This window comes from Scyliorhinus torazame, chromosome 10 (assembly GCF_047496885.1).
Source record: "Scyliorhinus torazame isolate Kashiwa2021f chromosome 10, sScyTor2.1, whole genome shotgun sequence".
NCBI classification, from domain to species: domain Eukaryota; kingdom Metazoa; phylum Chordata; class Chondrichthyes; order Carcharhiniformes; family Scyliorhinidae; genus Scyliorhinus; species Scyliorhinus torazame.
Genome location: NC_092716.1, coordinates 17328139 through 17349751, shown reverse-complemented (window position 1 = coordinate 17349751; position 21613 = coordinate 17328139). Strand labels below are relative to the sequence as shown.

Genomic DNA, 21613 nt, shown 5'->3' with positions numbered 1-21613 from the left:
AAGGTACACATCATTCTGCCACCCTCCTGCAGAGCCAGGCCAACACCATGGGTTGAATTTTTTGCATGTACGTTGTAAACCTCAATGGTTCCAACAAGGGACCTTTAATCACTCTCCCTCCCCCCACCCCTCACCCCTGTAAACACAGAGAAGCAGCACCATTGTGTATCAGATTACCCGGCTTTACAACATCCCTGAACCACGGTCAATTATGGAGGATCCGCCCACTTAGGGTCAGTCAGCACATCAGCAAGAGGTCGTTTCCAAACCACCAGACGATTTCAGATTTGACCCTAATCTCAATCTGACCCCATAACTAAAGGGAAGGTCATGATGTGGCGATGCCGGCGTTGGACTGGGGTGAGCACAGTAAGAAGTCTTAGAACACAAGGTTAAAGTCCAAAAGGTTTGTTTCAAATCACTAGCTTTCGGAGAACTGCTCCTTCCTCAGGGGAAAAAAGGGAAGGTGACCTTCCGACACGGAAGGTGACCTAACTTGTGGAAGAGGCTTGTCTGTCAATCTCAATTGACTGGCTAGCTTGTCAGATATTCCAACAAAAGGTTTTTGAGTTCAGCTCATTTTAATTATTTTTGCACAGAACGCGGATGTCGCTGGTTCAGCCAGCACTGTTACTCCCCGTCCCTAATTGCTCTTGAGAAGGTGATGGTGAGCTGCCTTCTGGAACCACTGCAGGGGTGGCACGGTGGTGAGCACTGCTGCCTCACAGCACCAGGGACATGGATCCAGCTCCGGACTCGGGTGACTGTCTGAGTGGAGTTTGGACTTTTTCCTCATGACCGTGTGGGATTCCTCCGGGTGCTCCGGTTTCCTCCCACAGTCCAAAGATGTGCATGTTAAGTGGATTGACCATGCTAAATTGCCTCCTAGGGGGGCTTCACAGTGCCAGGGTCCCAGGTTCGATTCCCCGCTGGGTCACTGTCTGTGGGGAGTCTGCACATTCTCCCCGTGTGTGCGTGGGTTTCCGCCGGGTGCTCCGGTTTCCTCCCACAGTCCAAAGATGTGCAGGTTAGGTGGATTGGCCGTGATAAATTGCCCTTAGTGACCAAAAAGGTTCGGAGGGGTTATGGGGATAGGGTGGAAGTGAGGACTTAAGTGGGTCGGTGCAGACTCGATGGGCCAAATGGCCTCCTTCAGCACTGTATGTTGTATGTTCTATGTTCTTTTGAAGGGTCGGTGCAGACCTGATGGGCTCCTTCTGCACTGTAGGGATTCAGGGTAACTCCACAGCTAAACTGTAGGACCCTGAAATCTCTAAACCAACGATTCAACTGCTGACGTCAGCGCGACTGGAATCGCGCATCACAAGTGGCCACAACATTTCACCATTTACTCCTCATCGCAAGTCAAAGACTGATTTGTATATCTTTTGATTCACTTCTCGTTTCCAATCTATGTGGATGTTTGTGCGTGTGTTTTATTATATTCCTCGCATTTAGTAGCTAATCATCTCACTTTTTCGTTAACTCAAGAGAGCCTGGTGAAATTGGCACTTATTAAAACAAAAATACATTGGGAACGGGTCTCCGTCAGGGAAGGGATCCTTTTTCAAGTAATCTTGTTCCAACCAAACGAGGGGGTTGAAGAAAGAAAGGGGGCCAGATCATCTCTCCTCACTCCCAGGGCCAGGCCAATTTGGGGGCTTCCCATCCGGAATTTTAACAAATTGGGGCTTGTGCCAATATCGTTCCCACAGAATGGCCGGAGGGTAACAAATTTGGGGAACTTGTCTGGGGACCGGTCGTAATGACCTTTGTAAGTGAACGATTCTGTATTTTCAATTCACTTTTAAAATATAAAATCACCAGGGACATAAGGCCGTGCTCAGAAGATCTTTTAGTCCATTCCGAAAATTTAGGAAGACCATTGATGACCCAAAAAGGCCCAACTCAGCCTTTTCTATAAAATAAATAGCTCCATTGATTAGAGGATGAGCAGTAAAATTGGTAACATATTCGTCAGAACGTCCATCATTTTAAGGAGGGGTGCTATTACTTCTCAGATTTATTGTTGATAATCTTCACTTTATGCTGTGGTTTGAATGAGCCCAAAGCCATTGTGACAATTCTCTGCTGCTGACTGACAAGGACCCGAATCTTCCAGTCTCTGACCATCAGAGATTGGACATCAAATTGAAGATGCGCATCGGGACCCTGTGGACGGCCAGACGCCTGGACCGCTGTGTAATTATGAAATTTCATCTTTCAATGGACATTCCCTGGGAGCCTCCATGAATGTTTCCTACTCTGAACCTGAGTCACAGACCTTGGATTTTTCTTTGGGGCTTATCTGGGTAGTTATCCAGGAAATGATAGACAAATTAAAACCTGTCTAACTCCTGGAAAACTACAATTACCCTCCCATCACCCTTCTGACCCGTCCCAGCTATCGCGCACCAACCACCTGGTAACAGTCCCCAACCACACAACTAACGTCCCACCCCCGACCACCTGGCTACACACTGACAGTAACCTACTGACTATATCCTCAACTACCGGATTACCAATGTGATTCGGCCAGACTGCCCCTCCAAACACTCAACTACCGCTCATGAACAGACTACACCCCACCACCGAGACTACCCCTCCTAAATAGACTACCCCCTGACCCGACCTGATTATCCCCCAAGCCACTCAACTACCCCCATCTCGCCCCGACTCCCCCCAACCACCCGGCTACCCCCTGACTCGACCAGACTGCTCTCCGACCACCTGATTACCCTCCCTCACCTGACCCAATTACATAACAACGTCCCAATACCGCCCCCCCAAGCCAACCCCTCAGCCTGACCTGACTACCACCTCGCCCACCGACTACCTAACTCACCTGCCACATCAGCCACCTACCATCTCACCCAACCTACGAATCTTGCCTACCTCACTCCCACCTATTTCTCTCACCTACCCCAACTTACCCTTTACCCACCTCACCCAAATAGTCCCTATCTACTTATCCACCTTACACACATTGCTACTCACTTATCCCCGACCTACTTCACCCTCCTACCCACCTCAACCACTTATCCACCTCACCCTATCTACCACCCTACCTATTTAATCTCACTCGCACATCCGCACTCTCTCGCACACGCACCTTCTCTCGCATGCGCACTCTCTCTCGCATGCGCACTCTCGCACGTGCTCTCTCGCACACGTGTGCATGCACTCTCTGTCGCACACAAACTCTCTCTTGCACGCGCACTCTCTCTCGTATGGGCACTCTTTCACACACGCACTCTCTCTCAGCCACAATGGCCTGGATTCTCAGTCCCGCCGCGCCACATTTCTATTTCACCCCTCCGGCGGGATGCTCCGTTTCGCCGGTTGGTGTGGGGCAGCCCCACGCCATCGGGAAACCACTGGGCTGCTGGGAAAATGGAGCATCCCACCGGCGGAGATTCCAGCCCCCAGACTCTGTCTCTCTTTCACACACACCTGAAAGCCCTTTTCCTGAATAGGGTCTCAATTGACATTGATTACTGTAGCAGGAAGCTACACGGACCTACCTCAGCTCTATAAATGAAAGGAACTATTTTAAGTGCACAATCAGCAAGTAGGTGCACAAACAATGGGAGAGACTTCACCTTAATGAGGCACAATCCGAGTGAGTATATTTGGGGATTTGGCGCCAAGTAGAAATTAGGTGCAGAGGGGAAAGTGGTCCTCTTTTGCTTTCTAACTTTCACCCATTCACTGACACCCTGAGTACCCACTCTGGTCCACTTCAACGAAGCTCTCCGAGGGACATCGGGCTCCACATTTCATCTGGAACCTACTGAATCCGGCATCTCCAGAATTGCAGAACACAGTGTTGAGTTGGGGAAACTTTGAGCAGACCAGAAATCTGATGACGACTGCCGCCACTCAAAAGGGGCGTCATTCTCCGACCCCCCGCCGGGTCAGGGAATGGCCGTTGGCCGCTGTGAATCCCGCCCCCGCCGAAGTCTCCGGTACCGGAGATTGGGCGGGGGCGGGAATCGGGCCGCGCCGGTTGGAGGGACCCCCCGTTCAATTCTCCGGCCCGGATGGGCCGAAGTCCCGCCCAGAAATTGCCTGTCCCGCCGGCGTAAATCAAACCTGGTATTTACCGGCGGGACCAGGCGGCGTGGGCGGGCTCCGGGGTCCTGGGGGGGGGCGCGGGGCGATCTGACCCTGGGGGGTGCCCCCACGGTGGCCTGGCCCGCGATCGGGGCCCACCGATCCGCGGGAGGGCCTGTGCCGTGGGGGCACTCTTTCCCTTCCGCCTCCGCCACGGCCTCCACCATGGCTGGGAGGCGGAAGAGAATCTCCCCACTGCGCATGCGCGGGAAACTTTCAGCGGCCGCTGACACTCCCGCGCATGCGCCGCATTTCCGCGCCAGCTGGCGGGGAAACAAACGTCATTTCCGCCAGCTGGCGGGGCGGAAATCCCTCCGGCGTTGGCCTAGCCCTCAATGTTGGGGCTAGGCCGCCAAAGATGCGGAGCATTCCGCACCTTTGGGCCGGCGCGATGCCCGTCTGATTGGCGCCGTCTTTGGCGCCAGTCGGCGGACATCATGCCGTTGGGGGAGAATTTCGCCCCAGATATGGGGCGAAGTTTTCCGGAAACGGCGCGATGTCCGCCGACTGGCGCCCAAAACGGTGCAAATCAGTCGGGCATCGCGCCGCCCCAAAGGTGCGGAATGCTCCGCATCTTGGGGGGCCGAGCCCCAACCTTAAGGGGCTAGGCCCGCGCCGGACGAATTTCCGCCCCACCAGCTGGCGGAAAAGGCCTCTGGTGTGGAAATGACATCTCCGGGCGGCGCATGCGCGGGAGCGTTAGTGGCCGCTGACGGCATTCCCGCGCATGTGCAGTGGAGGGAGTCTCTTCCGCCTCCGCCATGGTGGAGACCGTGGCGAAGGCAGAAGGAAAAGAGTGCCTCCACGGCACAGGCCCGCCTGCGGATCGGTGGGCCCCGATCGTGGGCCAGGCCACCGTGGGGGCACCCCCCGGGGCCAGATCGCCCCGCACCCCCCCAGGACCCCGGAGCCCACCTGCGCCGCCTTATCCCGCCGGTAAGGTAGGTGGCTTAATCTACGCCGGCGGGACAGGCATTTTAGCAGCGGGACTTCGGCCCATCCGGGCCGGAGAATCGCGGGGTGGGTGGCCACCAACCGGCGCAGCGCGATTCCCGCCCCCGCCGAATATCCGGTGCCGGAGAACTCGGCAACCGGCGGGGGCGGGATTCACGCCAGCCCCTGGCGATTCTCCGACCTGGCGGGGGGTCGGAGAATCTCGCCACTGGAGTGGGATTCTCTGTCCTGCCAGCCCTCTTTTCTTACACAGGGAGCCCCCGCCGGCAGTGGGGTCCTCCGTTCCCACAGCCGGACAGTGGGGTTTCCTATTGTGGCCACCCCACCGCCGTCGGGAAACCCGCAGACGTGGGCGCACTGCCGGCGAAGCGGAGGACTCCACCGATGGAAAATCCCGCAGCTGGATCCTTCTATCACCACAATAACAACCAATACTCAAGCAATAATTAACGTTCTTGAGCAGCAGGTTACAAATCCTTTGCAAGGAATTTCATTGGAGAGTTTCTTTGCCGGGTTTTGAAATGAAAATCGCTTATTGTCACAAGTAGGCTTCAAATGAAGTTACTGTGAAAGGCCCCTAGTCGCTACATTCCACCGCCTGTTCGGGGAGGCTGGTACGGGAATTGAACCGTGCTGCTGGCCTGCCTTGGTTTGCTTTCAAAGCCTGCGATTTAGCCCTGTGCTAAACCAGCCCCCTTCAATGGGAGATTGGTGGAGGAAATGCTACCAAACTTCCACAAAAGCAGTTAGAGTCAAGCAAGTTCCCTACCGACCGTGCACAGAATTTGAAACATCCTCCGGCTACTCAACTGAGCAAATTACAAATTTCTGAAATGCCATTTCTATTCTGCCTAATGTTAGTTAAAAGCCCGCCACACCATTGGATTACTGTGAAAAAGCAAGTTGCAAAATTCAACGTTTTATTTAAGCACACTGCTATGCAAAGTTCAATTGCACTCTTGCAAAAAGCTCAATTTCCTTGACCAGAGAGCAGAGTGTAGTCGATAGTATAACTTAAGATCTGTTCACCTCACCTCACTTAAAATAGCACCAAACGCAAATCCAATATATCGTAGGTATAAACAGCACTAATTCCATTTGCTATCCTGGGGAGACAGCCTATTCTAGATTTCAACTGATCGAATATTTTTCTGTCAGGAATGAAGTCCAATTTGTCTTGTTAATTCAGGGGCTACTAGCAACGTCCAAATTGCTTGTCGTGATAAATTGAAGTTTCAAACAGCAGATTGTTAATCTAATGTGTACACTTTCACCTCTCCATTCATCCCTGCTACACAGAAAACTGGGGTTTATTTTTAAATCTCCAGCTCAGGCCTTTTTGTATCGGGGCCATAGTTCCATTTCTTTTCCCACTCAAGGGGCCAATGAGCAAATTTTGGCTCAACATTAAACATGAATTTCAAAAAACCACAGGGTAAATGTCAAAGCAACAAATTGATGATTGAAAATAGAGTAATTAAAAAAGATGACCATGAGAGTGTGAGAGGGTCAGAGTGCAAGCGGCCCTGCTTCCTCCCAGTCTCAGAGTGTCCAATCACACACACACACACTCTCCCTTTCACTTGTGCGTGCTCTCTCATGCACACATGCACACACTCTCTCTTTCATATGCACTCTGGCACGTGCACTCTCGCACACCGGCACTTGTTCACACACACGCACTCTCGCACACACGCACTCTCTCTCGCATGCACTCTCTCACACACGCACACTCTCACACGCACTCTCTCACACACGCACTCTCTCTCACACGCACTCTCTCACGCACACGCACTTTTTCACACAGACGCACTCTCGCACACATGCACTCTCTCACACACGCACTCTCGCACACACGCACTCTCGCACACACGCACTCTCGCACACACGCACTCTCGCACACACGCACTCACACACGCACTCTCTCGCACACACGCACTCTCCCACACACGCACTCTCCCACACACGCACTCTCGCACACACGCACTCTCGCAAACACGCACTCTCGCACACACGCACTCTCGCACACACGCACTCTCGCACACACGCACTCTCACACACACGCACTCTCTCACACACGCACTCTCGCACACACGCACTCTCGCAAACACGCACTCTCGCTAACAGGCACTCTCGCACACGCGCACTCTCTCACACACGCACTCTCTCACACACGCACTCTCGCACACACGCACTCCCACACACGCACTCCCTCACACGCACTCTCTCACACGCGCACTCTCGCACACACGCACTCTCCCACACACGCACTCTCCCACACACGCACTCTCGCACACACGCACTCTCGCACACACGCACTCTCGCACACACGCACTCTCGCAAACAGGCACTCTCGCAAACAGGCACTCTCACACACACGCACTCTCTCACACACGCACTCTCTCACACACGCACTCTCGCACACACGCACTCTCTCACACACGCACTCTCGCACACACGCACTCTCGCACACACGCACTCTCGCACACATGCACTCTCGCACACACGCACTCTCACACACATGCACTCTCGCAAACACGCACTCTCGCAAACGCGCACACGCACACACGCACTCTCGCACACACGCACTCTCGCACACACGCACTCTCTCACACACGCACTCTCGCACACACGCACTCTCGCACACACGCACTTTCGCACACACGCACTCTCTCACACACGCACTCTCTCACATACACGGACTCTCCCTCAGACATACAGGGCAGGATTCTGCATTTCAGAGACCCGGGGATGGATTCTCTGATTTTAAGGCGATGACCGGAGAATGTGTCTAGTCATACAACGAAAACTGAGAGCACAAGTGATCCACGTTGTCGAGAAGTCAGCCCATCGGGAGTGGGGCATCGGGGGAGAGCCTTCAGGTGACACCCTGAGGCCGTCCCAATGGCGTGCAGCGCACTCACCGACGGGTGGGGGTGGGGCATTTGAAAACAGGCGCCACCCCCGATTTTGCCGTCAAAAGGGATTCTCCGCCCAATCGTCAAATGCGATTTCGGCATTGGCAAGTTGACATTGTCAAGCCTTAAGTTTTGATGCCAGGACAAAATCAATGGACCTCTACGACAGCAAAATTGGCACCGGTCCCGGTGCAATTCATCAACCGCTAATGGGTTAACACCGGCGCCACGTGGAATACGAGCGATTCCAATGAGAAACGGTGTCGGATACGCTGGAGTGAGGATTCACACTTTAGGCTGACAAGCTGCAGTCGTATATTAGTACTCCACTCCCCACACACACTCATCCCAGCTAAAAAGGTGGCACTGATTGTGCTGGAGCACGTCCATCCCATTGAAGGGTCAGCTGGCACCAGAGGATACCTAGGGGTTGACCTGGGGGACACCCATACAACCTGTGGCACTAAGTTCACAGTGGACAGTCAGCGGTATGCACCGCTGTATAGCTGCCTTGCCGGCTGCGGCAATGGTGTTCCGTGCCCGTCCACCCTGACCTCACTGCCCACCTCCTGGCCACCCTCCCACTACTCCCCCCAGCCCTGGCAGAAGCCCCCCGCCCAGCGGCACAACTGTCAGCAGACTATAATAATAATCACTTATTGTCACAAGTAGGCTTCAGTGAAGTGACTGTGAAAAGCCCCTAGTCGCCACATTCCGCCGCCTGTTCGGGGAGGCTGGTACGGGACGACAGCGAAGTTGGACACTTTTCATAACCACCACCCACCCCCCCCCCCCCCCCCCCGCCCCTGACAGCAGCCAAAACGCCTGTTTCCCAATTTTTGAAATCACAAGTGAGACTCGCCGTCACTAATTCCTCTCGGTGGAGGCGGAGCATCACAGAAGCCCCGGAGAATACCGGGTCAGGCTAGTTAATGATATGCGGATGGCAATTACTATACATGCGAAGTACAACGCATTGACGTCGCTGTTGAGGCACCGCAACATGGCATTCTGGCGGGCGCCCGGCATCGGCCACAATTTTGGCTTCACGACCGATTCTCCGCCGAACCGCCTTTCGTGATTTTACCGTCGCCCAGTGGAGAATCTCGCCCACAGACACTTTCTCTCTTTCACACGCACCTGAAAGTCCTTTGCCGGAATAGGGTCTCAATTGTTGTTGATTACAGCAACAGGAAGCTACACTGACCTACCTCAGCTCGATAAATAAAAGGAAATGTGTCAAGTGCACAATCAGTTGGGAGCGACTTCACTTGAGTGCAAATATTTGGGAATTTGGAGCCTAGTGGGAATTAGGTGCAGAGGGGAAAGAGGTGGGTCTTTGCTTTCACCCTTCTGAAAGTGGTCTTGGCCTGTCGAAGGAGTAGAGGAATATTTGGTGAGCATTTCAGCTGCGATGAGGCAACAAAAAGACAACCGCCAGGTCATAAGAAAATGGTAAGTGGATTGGCTGGAATGTGCTCAGTGTGAGGGGCTGAATGTGAAATTCGTACTTCTGGAGTAAGTTAGGCCGTAATATAGTAAAGGGATACAAGTAGTCAAAATAAAATAGTTAACATAAGAGATGTAAATAGAAAGCAAATAGGGTTCAAAACAGTGCACAATTTGGAGATTATTTAATAAAATATATAAAAGCACCATAAATAAGTGACTAATTAAATTAAGTAATTATTTAAAACCGATTAAGGATGGCAGGACAGGTGATGTGCAGCATGTAGGAGTTCCTGGATATCATTGCAACACAGGGCAAACACATCTGAAGTTAAACATAGGAGCAGGAGTAAACCATTCGGTCCACAGCGCCTGCTCTGCTTTGCAGCTTTAAAAGCTTCAGCTTCGAGTCATTGTGCTGGAGGTTGACCTGCGGACATTGCGATTCAACAGGGAGGGAGAGTTGCCGAGACGCTTTGTTTCAGGAGGTAGTCACACCCCTTAGGATAAGCTCTTCCGGTTTGGAAACTGGAATCTGACAGAGGTGGTGTGACTGCAGGTGAGGACCCAGAGGGCAGGAGCGCAGCAGTATCAGCCTCTGCAATTGTCCAACAGATTTGCGGTTCTCTCCGTTTGAATGAGAGTGGTGGGCTGCAGGGTAGATGAGCTGATTTGACTATGGCACGATGGTTCAAGAAGTTATTCAAGTGGTGGGAGCAAAAATGTAGTGGTAATAGGGGACAGTATAATGAGGGGGATAGACCTGTTCTCTGTAGTCAGGATCGAGAGTTCTGAAGGCTGTGTTGTCTGCCCAGTGCCAGGGTTTGGGACATCTGCGCAGGGGCTGGAGAGGAATTTGCAGTGGGATGGGTGAATCCCATTGTTTTGGTTAATGTAGATACCAATGACAGAGGTATAATGAAGAACAAGGTTCTGCAGAGAGAGTTTGAGGACCTACATGCTAAATTAAACAACAGAACCTCCAAGGTTATAATCTCTGAAATATCATCTGAGCCAGGTTCAAACTGGCATAGGGTCCATAAAATTGGAGGGATGAATACATGGCTCAAAGACTGGTGTGGGAGAGGTGGACTTTGGTTCGTGGGGCACTGACATCAGTGCTGGGGAAAGGAGGTCTGTACCGTTGGGTTGGCTAACAGCTGAACCATGCAGGGGCCAGTGTTCTTGCGAGATTCATAGAATTTACAGTGCAGAAGGAGGCCATTCGGCCCATCGAGTCTGCACCGGCTCTTGGAAAGAGCACCCTACCCAAGGTCAACACCTCCACCCTATCCCCATAACCCAGTAACCCCACCCAACACTAAGGGCAATTTTGGACACTAAGGGCAATTTATCATGGCCAATCCACCTAACCTGCACATCTTTGGACTGTGGGAGGAAACCGGAGCACCCGGAGGAAACCCACGCACACATGGGGAGGATGTGCAGACTCCGCACAGATAGTGACCCAACCTGGAATCGAACCTGGGACCCTGTGAGCAATTGTGCTATCCATAATGCTACCGTGCTGCCCTGATGCATCACTAGGGATGGAGAGAGGGCCTTAAAATAGAGAGGCGGGGGAGAATCATGAGAAAGCAAAATCCATGGTTCTGTACTTCAATGCACATAGTATTCGGACAAAATAAATGAATTAACAACACAAATTGACGTTAATGGGTATGATCTTATATCTATTACAGAGTCGTGATTACAAGGAGTTCAAAACTGGGAACTAATTATTCAGGGGTCTGTGACTTTTTGTAATGACAGGCAAGAAGGAAAGGGTGGTGGAGTAGTTTTGTTTTTACAAAGCGGAATACGTATGATAGCAAGAAATTATGTAAAGAAAAGGTAGTACATTAATCATGGCTGACTTTAATCTTAATGTGAACTGGGAAAAGGAAATTGGCAGAGGTAGCCATGAGGGAAAATTCATAGAGTTCAGTCGGGATAGTGTCCGAGATCTGGATCCAACCAGGGATCAGGCCATTTTGGATTTATTAATGTGGAAAAGGCAAGTTTAATCGATAATCTTGGAGTAAAAAATCCCAATGGGAACAATGACCGCAACATGTAGCATTCAACTTGAGAGTGAGAAACGTGGGTCAGAAACAACTGTGCTAAACCTAAATATGGGTAATTACAAAGGAATGAGTGCGGAGATGGCTGGAGTTGACTGAGAAAGGAGCTCCGAAGGAAAGGCACTTGACCAGCAATGGCAGATGTTTCTGAAAATAGTTCTTGACTATATTATGGGGGTCCCTGGGAGGGGGGGGAGGGGGGGTGGGGGGAGAGTCCTATTACAGGGATCTCTGGGGAGGGGGGGGGGCACCTACCACAGGGATCCTAGGAGGGGGGTGGTGGGTCACTTCTGTACTTGGGGATAAGAGGGCACCCAGACAATTCAGGGGAGGGGGGTTGCTGTGCGGTAGGGGGGGGGGGGTCTGCGCCACTTTAGGTGAAGGGGGGGGTGGCCAGCTGCGGGACCTTGTTATCGGGCTGCCCGCTCAAGATGGCGGGATTAGCGGGATTCCCTGGAAACCTCTCGCATTCCACGCCATGCATAAACTGGTGCATCAACAGGGAACATTCAATTTTGTTCACAGCTCCAGTAAATTCACCCCGGCCTACAGTTGTTTAAATAATGTCACTGGATGTATCTTATAACTTCATGTATTTGAGGAGTTTGTGGGGTAGTGGTATTGTCACTGCCGTAGCAATCCAGAGACACAGGGTAATCCTCTGGGGACCCAGCTTTGAGTCCCACCGCGACAGAATTCAATAAAAATCTGGAATTAAAAGTCTAATGGTGACCATGAAACATTGTTGATTGTCATAGAAACCCAACTGGTTCACTGAGATCCTTCCTTACCTGGTCTGGCCTACTTGTGACTCCAGATCCACAGCAATGTGATTGACACTTAACTGTCCTCCGTGATGGGCAATAAATACTGGCCCAGCCAACGACGCCCATGAATGAATAAACAAAATCTTCAACCAATAATTCAGTGCTCCAAATTGCTACACTTTAGAAATTCCTTGAATACTGGGAGACAATCTAGACTAAAAATATGATTACAGGCTTTCTATTCTGTAAGGGATGTCACCGTCATGAAACCTCGGTTTGTTTAATACTCTGTATAGAAAGGTTGTCCTTCTCAGTCATTCTAGCCCACAGAAAGGTCTAATCAGTGATATTTCTTGGTAGATTCACTGTGGACTAACTGGAAAAAAAAAAACTGGGGGGCATGCAATGTGGGATGTTGGTTATTTATCATCCCCACTGTGCCATCGCCAATTTATACCCTGTGTCAGAGCTCGGGTCAGGATCAGGGAAGGACGTGGGAAAGTGGTTACCCACAGTTTTCCCAATCGGACTGAGATTTCACCAAACCTTTCCCCGTCTTTTTCCAGGGTGAGTTGAGATTGAGAGGGAAACAGGGACCGGAGGTTTGGAGCCCCGAAAGTACCGACGATGGGAGACGTGTCAATTTCAGGGCACCGAGGTCAACGCTGGCAATGTTCACCAGCATGGGGGAAGGGCGGGTCATAAATCCCACTCTCTCTCCCATTGAAATGAAAATCGCTTATTGTCACAAGTAGGCTTCAAATGAAGTTACTGTGAAAAGCCCCTAGTCGCCACATTCCGGCGCCTGGTCGGGTGGTGAATTGAGGTGAATTATGGCCGATTAAAAGCTCGTTTAGATCTTGTAAGCTTCTGATTTTTTTTAAAGTGCTTGACATGTTACCCTGTCACCAGAAAATGACCAGCTGAAGGCAAGTAGGTATGCAATAGAGAGACAGCCAAGCCTGCCCTGGGCATCATTCCCGACTCTATAAGAGGGGCAGGAGGACGAACTGTGCAATTGACATGGGAAAGATGGCAGGGAGAGTACATGCTCAGCACCTGGGGTTTGAACGGGATTGGCATCCCCCTGGCATTACGGGGGCAAAACAGCAATGAGCAAGACTTCCAAGGCCAACTGGGTGGGCACCAGTACTGAAGGAAGGCTCCAGCTGGCAACGGAGAAACAACTATCAGATTTTGGGCCCTGTGCCAATAAGAAACAACATCCTTTACAGGGAAGGCACCTGGAGGGCAGGGGAAAGGAAAGAAGGGCAAATGGACAACAAGGACCAAACTCTCAACACAGGATCAACTGCCAATGATGGAGCTAAGTGGAGATGTCTAGGTAGCAGTGTCACAGGAAACCGTAGCTCCCCAGACAAATGGCCACAGAGATCTGTGCCACTCATTGCCAAAGACCTCGCACCATTGGTGGCCTGGCCCTGCCAGTGGCTGCCAAAGTTGCTGTGACCTTAAAACCTCTGCCTCCTTCCAAGGGTCAGCTGTGGACCTTAGCGACACCTCAAAATGTCTGCACTCCCCTGCATCTTGCTAATTACTGGCATCCTTGTTGCCAGAGCTGGGAAGCATTTACCTGTAGACATGTGCACAGAGTGAAAGAGGACAGAGGGCTTCGCCTCCATCGCTAAATTCCCCCAGGTGCAGGACATCATCGATTGCATCGGTGTGGTCATCGGGTCACTCAGTGACCGGCCAATAAGATTCGCCAATGGGAAAGGTTTCTACTTTCTCAACATCCAACTGGTCTGTGGCCACAACAAGAGCTTTCTCCACCCACTTGTACCCCGGGCAGGTGTTTTGTTTCCTTCATCCTGTACCAGTCTATGCTGCGCACATCTTCTGTGGATGAATCCTAGGGGATGAGGGAGTTACTGACTCCTTTAGGAGAGCCCTAAACTGAGGCACATAGACAATACAACCAATGTCACTGCTCAGCAGGACAACCATTGAGGCAGCCATAGGATTTCAAAAGATGAGGTTCCAGTGCTTGGATCAGTTGGGTGATCCCCTCCAGTACCCTCCTGCAAGTACCCTCCTGCAAGACAGTCATTGTGGTGGTCTACTGCTCTCTCTGGAACATCACCCTCCAGAGAGGTGTGCTCCTTCAGGATGGTGACGGCTTAGAAGGTAACACCTCCTCGAGGGTGGAGGAAGGTGATAGGTGTTTGATGGCTGGCATGGACAAGATGGACCGAAGGGTCTCATATGCTGGAGAACCGTGGGCAGCACGGTAGCACAAGTGGATAGCAACTTGGCTTCACAGCGCCAGGGTCCCAGGTTCGATACCCGGCTTGGGTCACTGTCTGTGCGGAGTCCGCACGTTCTCCCTGTGTCTTTGTGGGTTTCCTCCGGGTGCTCCGGTTTCCTCCCACAGTCCAAAGATGTGCAGGTTAGGTGGATTGGCCATGCTAAATTGTCCTTAGTGTCCAAAAAAGGTTAGGAAGGGTTATTGGGTTACGGGGATAGGGTGGAAGCGAGGGCTTAAGTGGGTCGATGCAGACTCGATGGGCCGAATGGCCTCGTTCTGCACTGTATATTTTATGTCTATGTCTAACTTTATGATAATGAACAGAGAGGTGCGCCTGCTAAATGGCATCTTGCTACGCGGGTCTAGAAGCGGTCCACCCTACTCTTCTTCACAACCTGCAGCGTCAGATTCATGTCAGCATTGATGAAGCGAGGAGCAGCCTTGCTCTGGGTGCCTGGCCTCTATCTCCCCTGTGACATCCGGCTTCCTTCCAGTGAAGTGCAACATTTTGGTACAATCAGCAAATCTCTCTCTGAAGTCTCCGTGGTGGCTGTCCCCAAAGCATGTCTACATGAGTCCCAGAGTTCATCTGATCCACCTTGTGCTAGCATAGCCCCTTTAAGGGGATGGGCTTGCTGGACTATTGGCTCGGGGCCAATTGTGAAAGGGGCATAAACTCCAGCCAACACGGTGTTTGTGCAGGACCCTGGGTGCAGGACCCCGGCAGTGTGGACCCTGGAGCCAAAGTGATCAGGCCTGTCCTATTGCGTCATGTGCCTGTTAATTACCCGCCTTTGTCTTTCATTAATAAATCTCTTGTTAACTAGTGGAAACCTCCAGTGTATATCTCGCACTACCACACACCTCCATTCCCACCCCACTGGCTCTAGTGGACAGAAAGCTGTCTCCACATCAGTCATGGGCTCAATCCCATGGAAATCTGAACCTTAACCCGTTTCCCATGGGAGGCAGGCTTCTGACCCCGAAACGGACCTGCCTCTTATTTCCCGCCTGCATGGGAAAATCTAGCCCCCAGTGTTGTGTTGGGTGCTCTGGATCCGTGGAACACATACAGGTCACCAACACTTGAAATAGTGCAACACTATTTTATTGAATCATTAACTGTTTAACATACTCTCACTGTGGGTTAACACGATACTAGCTTTAACTAAAGACCTTTGCCTTGTCCTAACCAGTCGATGCACTCAGCACATGGTGAATGTCTGTGTTACAGGCTGTGAGTTCTGTCCTCCTAGCTAGCTGCAACTCGAATGAGCGGGAACTCTGATGCCCCCTGTCTTTGTAGTGCGTGTGCTCACACTGGTGATTGGCTGCGGTGTTGTGTGTGTTGATTGGTCCCACTGTGTGTCCATCAGTGTGTGTGGCTGCACCATGATATACTGGTGTATATTATGACCCCCAGTAGTTAATTAGAAAATCCAATCCTACTGTTATTAGGCCATCCCCAAGGCGATGGGCGGAAAAAGATAAAAGCAATGAACCCCCAAATGTTGAACCTTCTCTCAAAACAAAAGTGAATGTGAAGTGGGAATGGCCATTTTATACTCCCCCTGGTGGTTTCTCTGAAAATGTCAACAGCAAGAGTTAATCGCTCGCCCCAAAATGAAGAAACATGAACACACCGACATTCCGATTCCACCACGATTCAAATACAAGTATGTGAATGTGAAGCTTCCCGATATTCCCTGACTTGATGCCTTGAAGCAATATAAATATTTATAATTTCCTGGTCAATCGGCAAGGCAGCTTTAACACGACACACGAACTTTGTAATTGATTCCCCACAGAGTAAGATAAAACTAAGTCAAGTGTCTGCTGATATTTCTCTGCCATACCAATTAAATATTTCAATTCTTTATTGGAAGCACAAGCGTAACGGTTAGCCCTCAAAACGGAACAGGAAAATTGCTGATATTTTTGAGCAAACGTGAGTTTTTATCATCTTTCCCTCATTGAGAAATAAATAAGTCAGCGCGTCATTTCAGCCCAGAAGGAGGCCATTCAGCCCTTCGAATCTCTGCCAGTTCTCCGTTGAACAACCTAATCAGTCGCATCACCTTGCTCCATTCCCTTGACCCTGCAAATTAATTTCTCTCAAGTGCCCATCCAATTGTCTTTTGAAACTATTAATTACCTCCGCTTCCACTACCCCGACAGGCAAAGAGTTGTAGATCATTATCACTCTCAATGTAAAAACCTTGGGCGTCATTCTCCGCCGACGGGAGTCTCCATTTTGCTGGCGCCCGGGGGTTTCCCGACGGCGTGGGGCTGCCCCACAATGGGAAACCCCATTGACCGGCCGGTGTTACGGAGACTCCCGCCGGCCGGTCGGGGCAGAAATGTGGCGGGGCGGGTAGGAGAATTTCGCCCCTTATATCTCCTGCCCCAAATCCTAATTCTGTGCACCCCCCTCCCCCCATCCCAGTCCTTGTACCATCAGCTAATGGTTACAGCTTTTCTTTGTCTATTTTGTCTAATATTTTGTCTAAGCCTATCATAATAATAATCTTTATTGTCACAAGTAGGCTTACATTAACACTGCAATGAAGTTACTGTGAAAAGCCCCTAGACGCCACATTCCGACGCCTGTTCGGGTACACAGAGGGAGAATTCAGAATATCCAGTTCACCTAACAGCACGTCTTTCGGGACTTGTGGGAGGAAACCGGAGCACCCGGAGGAAACCCACGCAGACACGGGGAGAATGTGCAGACTCCGCACAGACAGGGACCCAAGCCGGGAATCGAACCTGGGACCCTGGTGCTGTGAAAATGAAATGAAATGAAATGAAAATCGCTTATTGTCACAAGTCGGCTTCAAATGAAGTTACTGTGAAAAGCCCCTAGTCGCCACATTCTGGCGCCTGTTCGGGGAGGCTGGTACAGGAATTGAACCGTGCTGCTGGCCTGCTTTGGTCTGCTTTAAAAGCCAGCGATTTAGCCCAGCCCCAATGAAGCAACATTGGTAACCACTGTGCCATTATACCGCATCTATCTTGTCTAATCACTTCCATCAAATCTTCTCCCAACATCCTTTGCTCCAAAGAGAAGAACCCCAACTTCTTCAACCTGCAATCCCTCATTCCTGGAATCAGTCCATGTGTAAAACTGAGGTAAACCACAGATTTGCTGAAATAACTCATTATTTTCCATTCAGTGAATGCCCTTTAGCAAAAAGCTGAAACACGGGACAGTATTTATCCAGGTCTCACCCATCAGCTGGAGAACCCCCCCCCCCCCTTGCTTCATTTCGTGAAGGTCCACCATATATGACCAGCGACGGGCCTTCCCCAGGATAATGGAAATTCCAACTCCTGAAAGCTACCTGCTACTGCATCTTGTGTTACTCAATAGCGGCAGATCTTCCTTGGGATCAAGGGCCCTGTGGGGCAGACGTCCTGCCCGGTGGTCTGCAGCCTCATCAGAGGCCCGTAGCTTTACTGTACTCAGCAGCGCCACAGGGCAGGTGGTGGCTGCTCATGGAACTGCACCCACCTGAGGCTTCAGGTCAATGGGAGACTGAGGCACAGGTGAGCGTGGGTGGGAGCAGGGTGATGGGATGGCGGTCATGAGGGAGGGGGCAGCACGAGCAGGGAGTGGCTCCCATGGAGCCCGGTCAATGAACGAGGGACTAGTCTTGTGTTCCCTACCCCCTCCTCCTGATTTGGCCACAAACAAAAATGCCAGGATTTGCTTGTCATGAACAAGTTAGATTCCTGTGACATTTCTATCGCATTGACCACAATGAAAACACCAAGCAAATGCCACTGATTGAAAAAAACAGAAGCAACGTTTAACTCATGTTTTTATACATGTTAGGACTTTTTACAAAATGCAGCTGTAAAGGGAGACATCTTACATAGATACATAGAAGATAGGAGCAGGCCTTTTGGCCCTTCGAGCCTGCTCCGCCATTCGTCACGATCATGGCTGATCCTCCAACTCAATAGTCTAATCCTGCTTTCTCCCCATAGCCTTTGATCCCATTCTTGCCGAAGCGCCTTGTCTTGAACTCATCAGATCAAATGCAAGAGTACCAAATTCCAAACCCTCATGGGAAGTTACACTACAGGGAAAAAGGTCGCTGATTGGCCATTGAGAAAGAGTTGCGATCATCTTCGATTTGGCATTCTTGCATTTGCGCTGATGTGCAAGGCAATGAGATTCAGCAGCATGTCTCTCTTTTCAGCAATATTCCCATTCTGTACTACCAAAGCGCTGCAGGCTATAGAACATCTATTGAGCCAGAAAAAACAACCTCACTTCAACTCACGGACACATACGCAGTACTGAAAGCCAGTCTTCAGGAGGTGAGGCTGAATCCTCAGGGAGAAGCACAATAGCTGACTAACTCCCAGAATTAAACATGTCAGCGCACATCATGAACCTCATCCCCATAGTCCCTGGTTAGTTCTTTACTTTGCATTAAAAAATAAATAAGTGCGATAATCCGGTACATTTTTAACAGTATAACTGAAAATGGATTTATCACCGAAAAAAAGCTTTTTTTCAACCACCATCCGTGAGTAACCAGATTTTCGACCACTGAAGATTCCCTTGAAAAACACACTGAACTATTACCAGCGTGCCATAGTCAGTTTCTTCGCCAATCAAACATTTCTTAACATACAAAGACTTTTAAAACATCGCTCTCAGAGCCAAAATGTGTTTGCTTCAAAGAGTTGCCTCAAACAAATGAAATCAGTGTGAACTTAGCGTCCTCATGATTGCCGATTACTGTCAGTTTCATGAGCAGCTTTGGTTTCCGGTCCGGTACGATGTTGTTTTTGAACCAATGTTAAATATCGGGTGGGTAAAGTCGATTTTAGTTCAACGTAATTCGCGTTTAAGATTTTGCCGACCTTTACGTCGGTTACGGCCTACCTCAGGCAACTGTGCTGGCTCGCAGAAACTCTGGGCCTAGCTGTCGGGCTCAATGTGAAGGTATTGAGCTTACTACCAGTTCATAACTCTGCACGCAGGACTGGGTCTGGTAGTTTCACCATGCTAACGCCCGATCTAAACAGAACTTTGGTATCCTTACCTCCTCCAGGGCCCATAATGAATCTACCAAGGGCTTGATCTTCTTCTGCTTGTACAGCGATATAAGCTTGTCCATCACGACTTTCACCTGGGCGGCTCCGCCTTGTTTGAACAGGAGGTTGAGCAGTGAAAATCCAGCAATGACTTTGTTCTCTTCGTAGAGTTTTATGGGGTTCACCTTCTCGACTTGCCACCACTGTAAAAAGGGGGGAAAATGCCGGCTGTCATCAAACTGACTTTGAAACCATCCTTCCACTTACACCTGATTATCTTGAGTTATAAGGAGGACACGTACTATGACTTAATGACTACAAGTACAAAATGGTTACGATCTGATGAGTCACAAGCACAACAGGGCTTTGAGTTAATGACTTACACGTACAACATGGGCAACAATTTAATGATTCGGCTTAAAAAAAAAGAAGCGACAGGTTTTTTTTATGGCATCATGTGTTATTTTGAAGATCACTTAGTCAGATTTGAAAATTATTGCGAAGTGAATTGGGCAACAGAAAGTGTGGGTTTATCATGGGGCAGTGTGTCAGGGTGGGTACATGTGCCGTAGGAAGTAAAGTTAGCCTTGAGTCTGGTATGTTCAAGCACTATGTTATACACTTATTGCACGGAAATAGACCATTTGGCCCAACAACTCACTGTTGGTATTTGTCCCCAGACAAGCCTCCTCTCGTTCTCTTTCATCTCACTACAAGCATAGCCTTTATTTCTTTCTCCCTAACAAGCTCACACATCTTCCCCTAAAATGAATCTACGCTATTTGTGTCAGCTAAACGGATGATCGTATCTTAATACGTTACATATATGTAGCCCACACACAATACATAATATGTAGCCCACACTCACTTCCTGTATACAAAGCCTCACTTCCTGTTGTCCCATTTTTGGCACACTTTTTTGTGCCAACTTTTTTCCAAAAATATTATGGAAACTGCCTGTTCTACTTCCCGCCTTTACAAATATGTTCATGTTTTTCAACTTAACTGTAAATGGTTAAGTAAAATCAAGGTAAATGTGCAAAAATATGACCGGATGCATGGCTTTAAAATGAAGTTGTCTGCACATCCTAATATACCCACACTCAAGCCCACATGTCCGAGAGATCATGCACTTGTTCTCAGCAAGTGAACATATATAAGTAAATAAATACATGGCAATACAGTACGTGAAAATTGCTGAAAAGAGGTAAATTTAGAAGAAGGTGGGGGAAATAGCACTAGCTGTATTCCTCATTAGGGCAGCCAACACAGAGATGATGGGCCGAGTAGCCTCCTCCTGTGTTGTAACAGTTCTGTGACGTTGCTGAAGTTTTTCATCTTGCACTCATCAGAACAAAGGCATGAATACAAAATCTCAAACAATCACAACAATGTATACAACTGGGACCGGGTGCTGATTGTTTGGCAAGTCAGCTCTGATGGGCCGAGGTGCTGAAATGGAGGAAGCAAAAGGAAACTATTGGTTCTCCCAAGCTCCCAAGGTAATTCAAAAAAGGCTCAATGTTTGAACATCATCCTTTGGTTTGCAGAGAGCAGGTCCCTGATTATGAATGCATGTCCCTTCTAGCAAGCACAAATGCGCCACAATATGAGCTCAACAAATTAACTTAAGTTGATTGTTAGTGTAGCTATTAGCGCACTTGGAGTTTTTCAACAAGTGCCGCCCAATCACTGAATTTTGCTGGTCAGTACTCTACCTATTAAGAGCAACCATGAGGAACAGAATATACCCGTTGGACCAAATGGCCTGTTTCTGTGCTGTCAAACTCTGTGTAATCTTCAGAATATAGGGGCTGCAAGTTATTTTTAAGTAAAATTATAATCGTATTCATTTCTGTTGTTCAGGAAGGTCAGTATTACAAAAATATAAGACATTGTCAAAGCTTCAATTTTCTTAGTGTAATATGGTTAAAAATTTCAGGGTATGTAAGTTGGTAACTGGGGAATACCAGTTGTCCCAGGAGAAGAGGAACTCCCCAA

General features: G+C 49.7%; 1 protein-coding gene across 1 annotated transcript in view; it reads right to left on the bottom strand.

Moving 5' to 3' along the window:
- Window positions 1–19575: 19575 nt before the first annotated feature.
- LOC140384788 (synaptic vesicle membrane protein VAT-1 homolog-like) overlaps window positions 19576–21613 on the bottom strand; it is an 83178-nt gene continuing 81140 nt past the window's right edge. Inside the window, exon 7 of the mRNA XM_072466780.1 lies at window positions 19576–19815. Within this exon, the coding sequence (XP_072322881.1) occupies window positions 19576–19815 (240 nt within the window). The remainder of the gene's footprint in view (window positions 19816–21613) is intronic.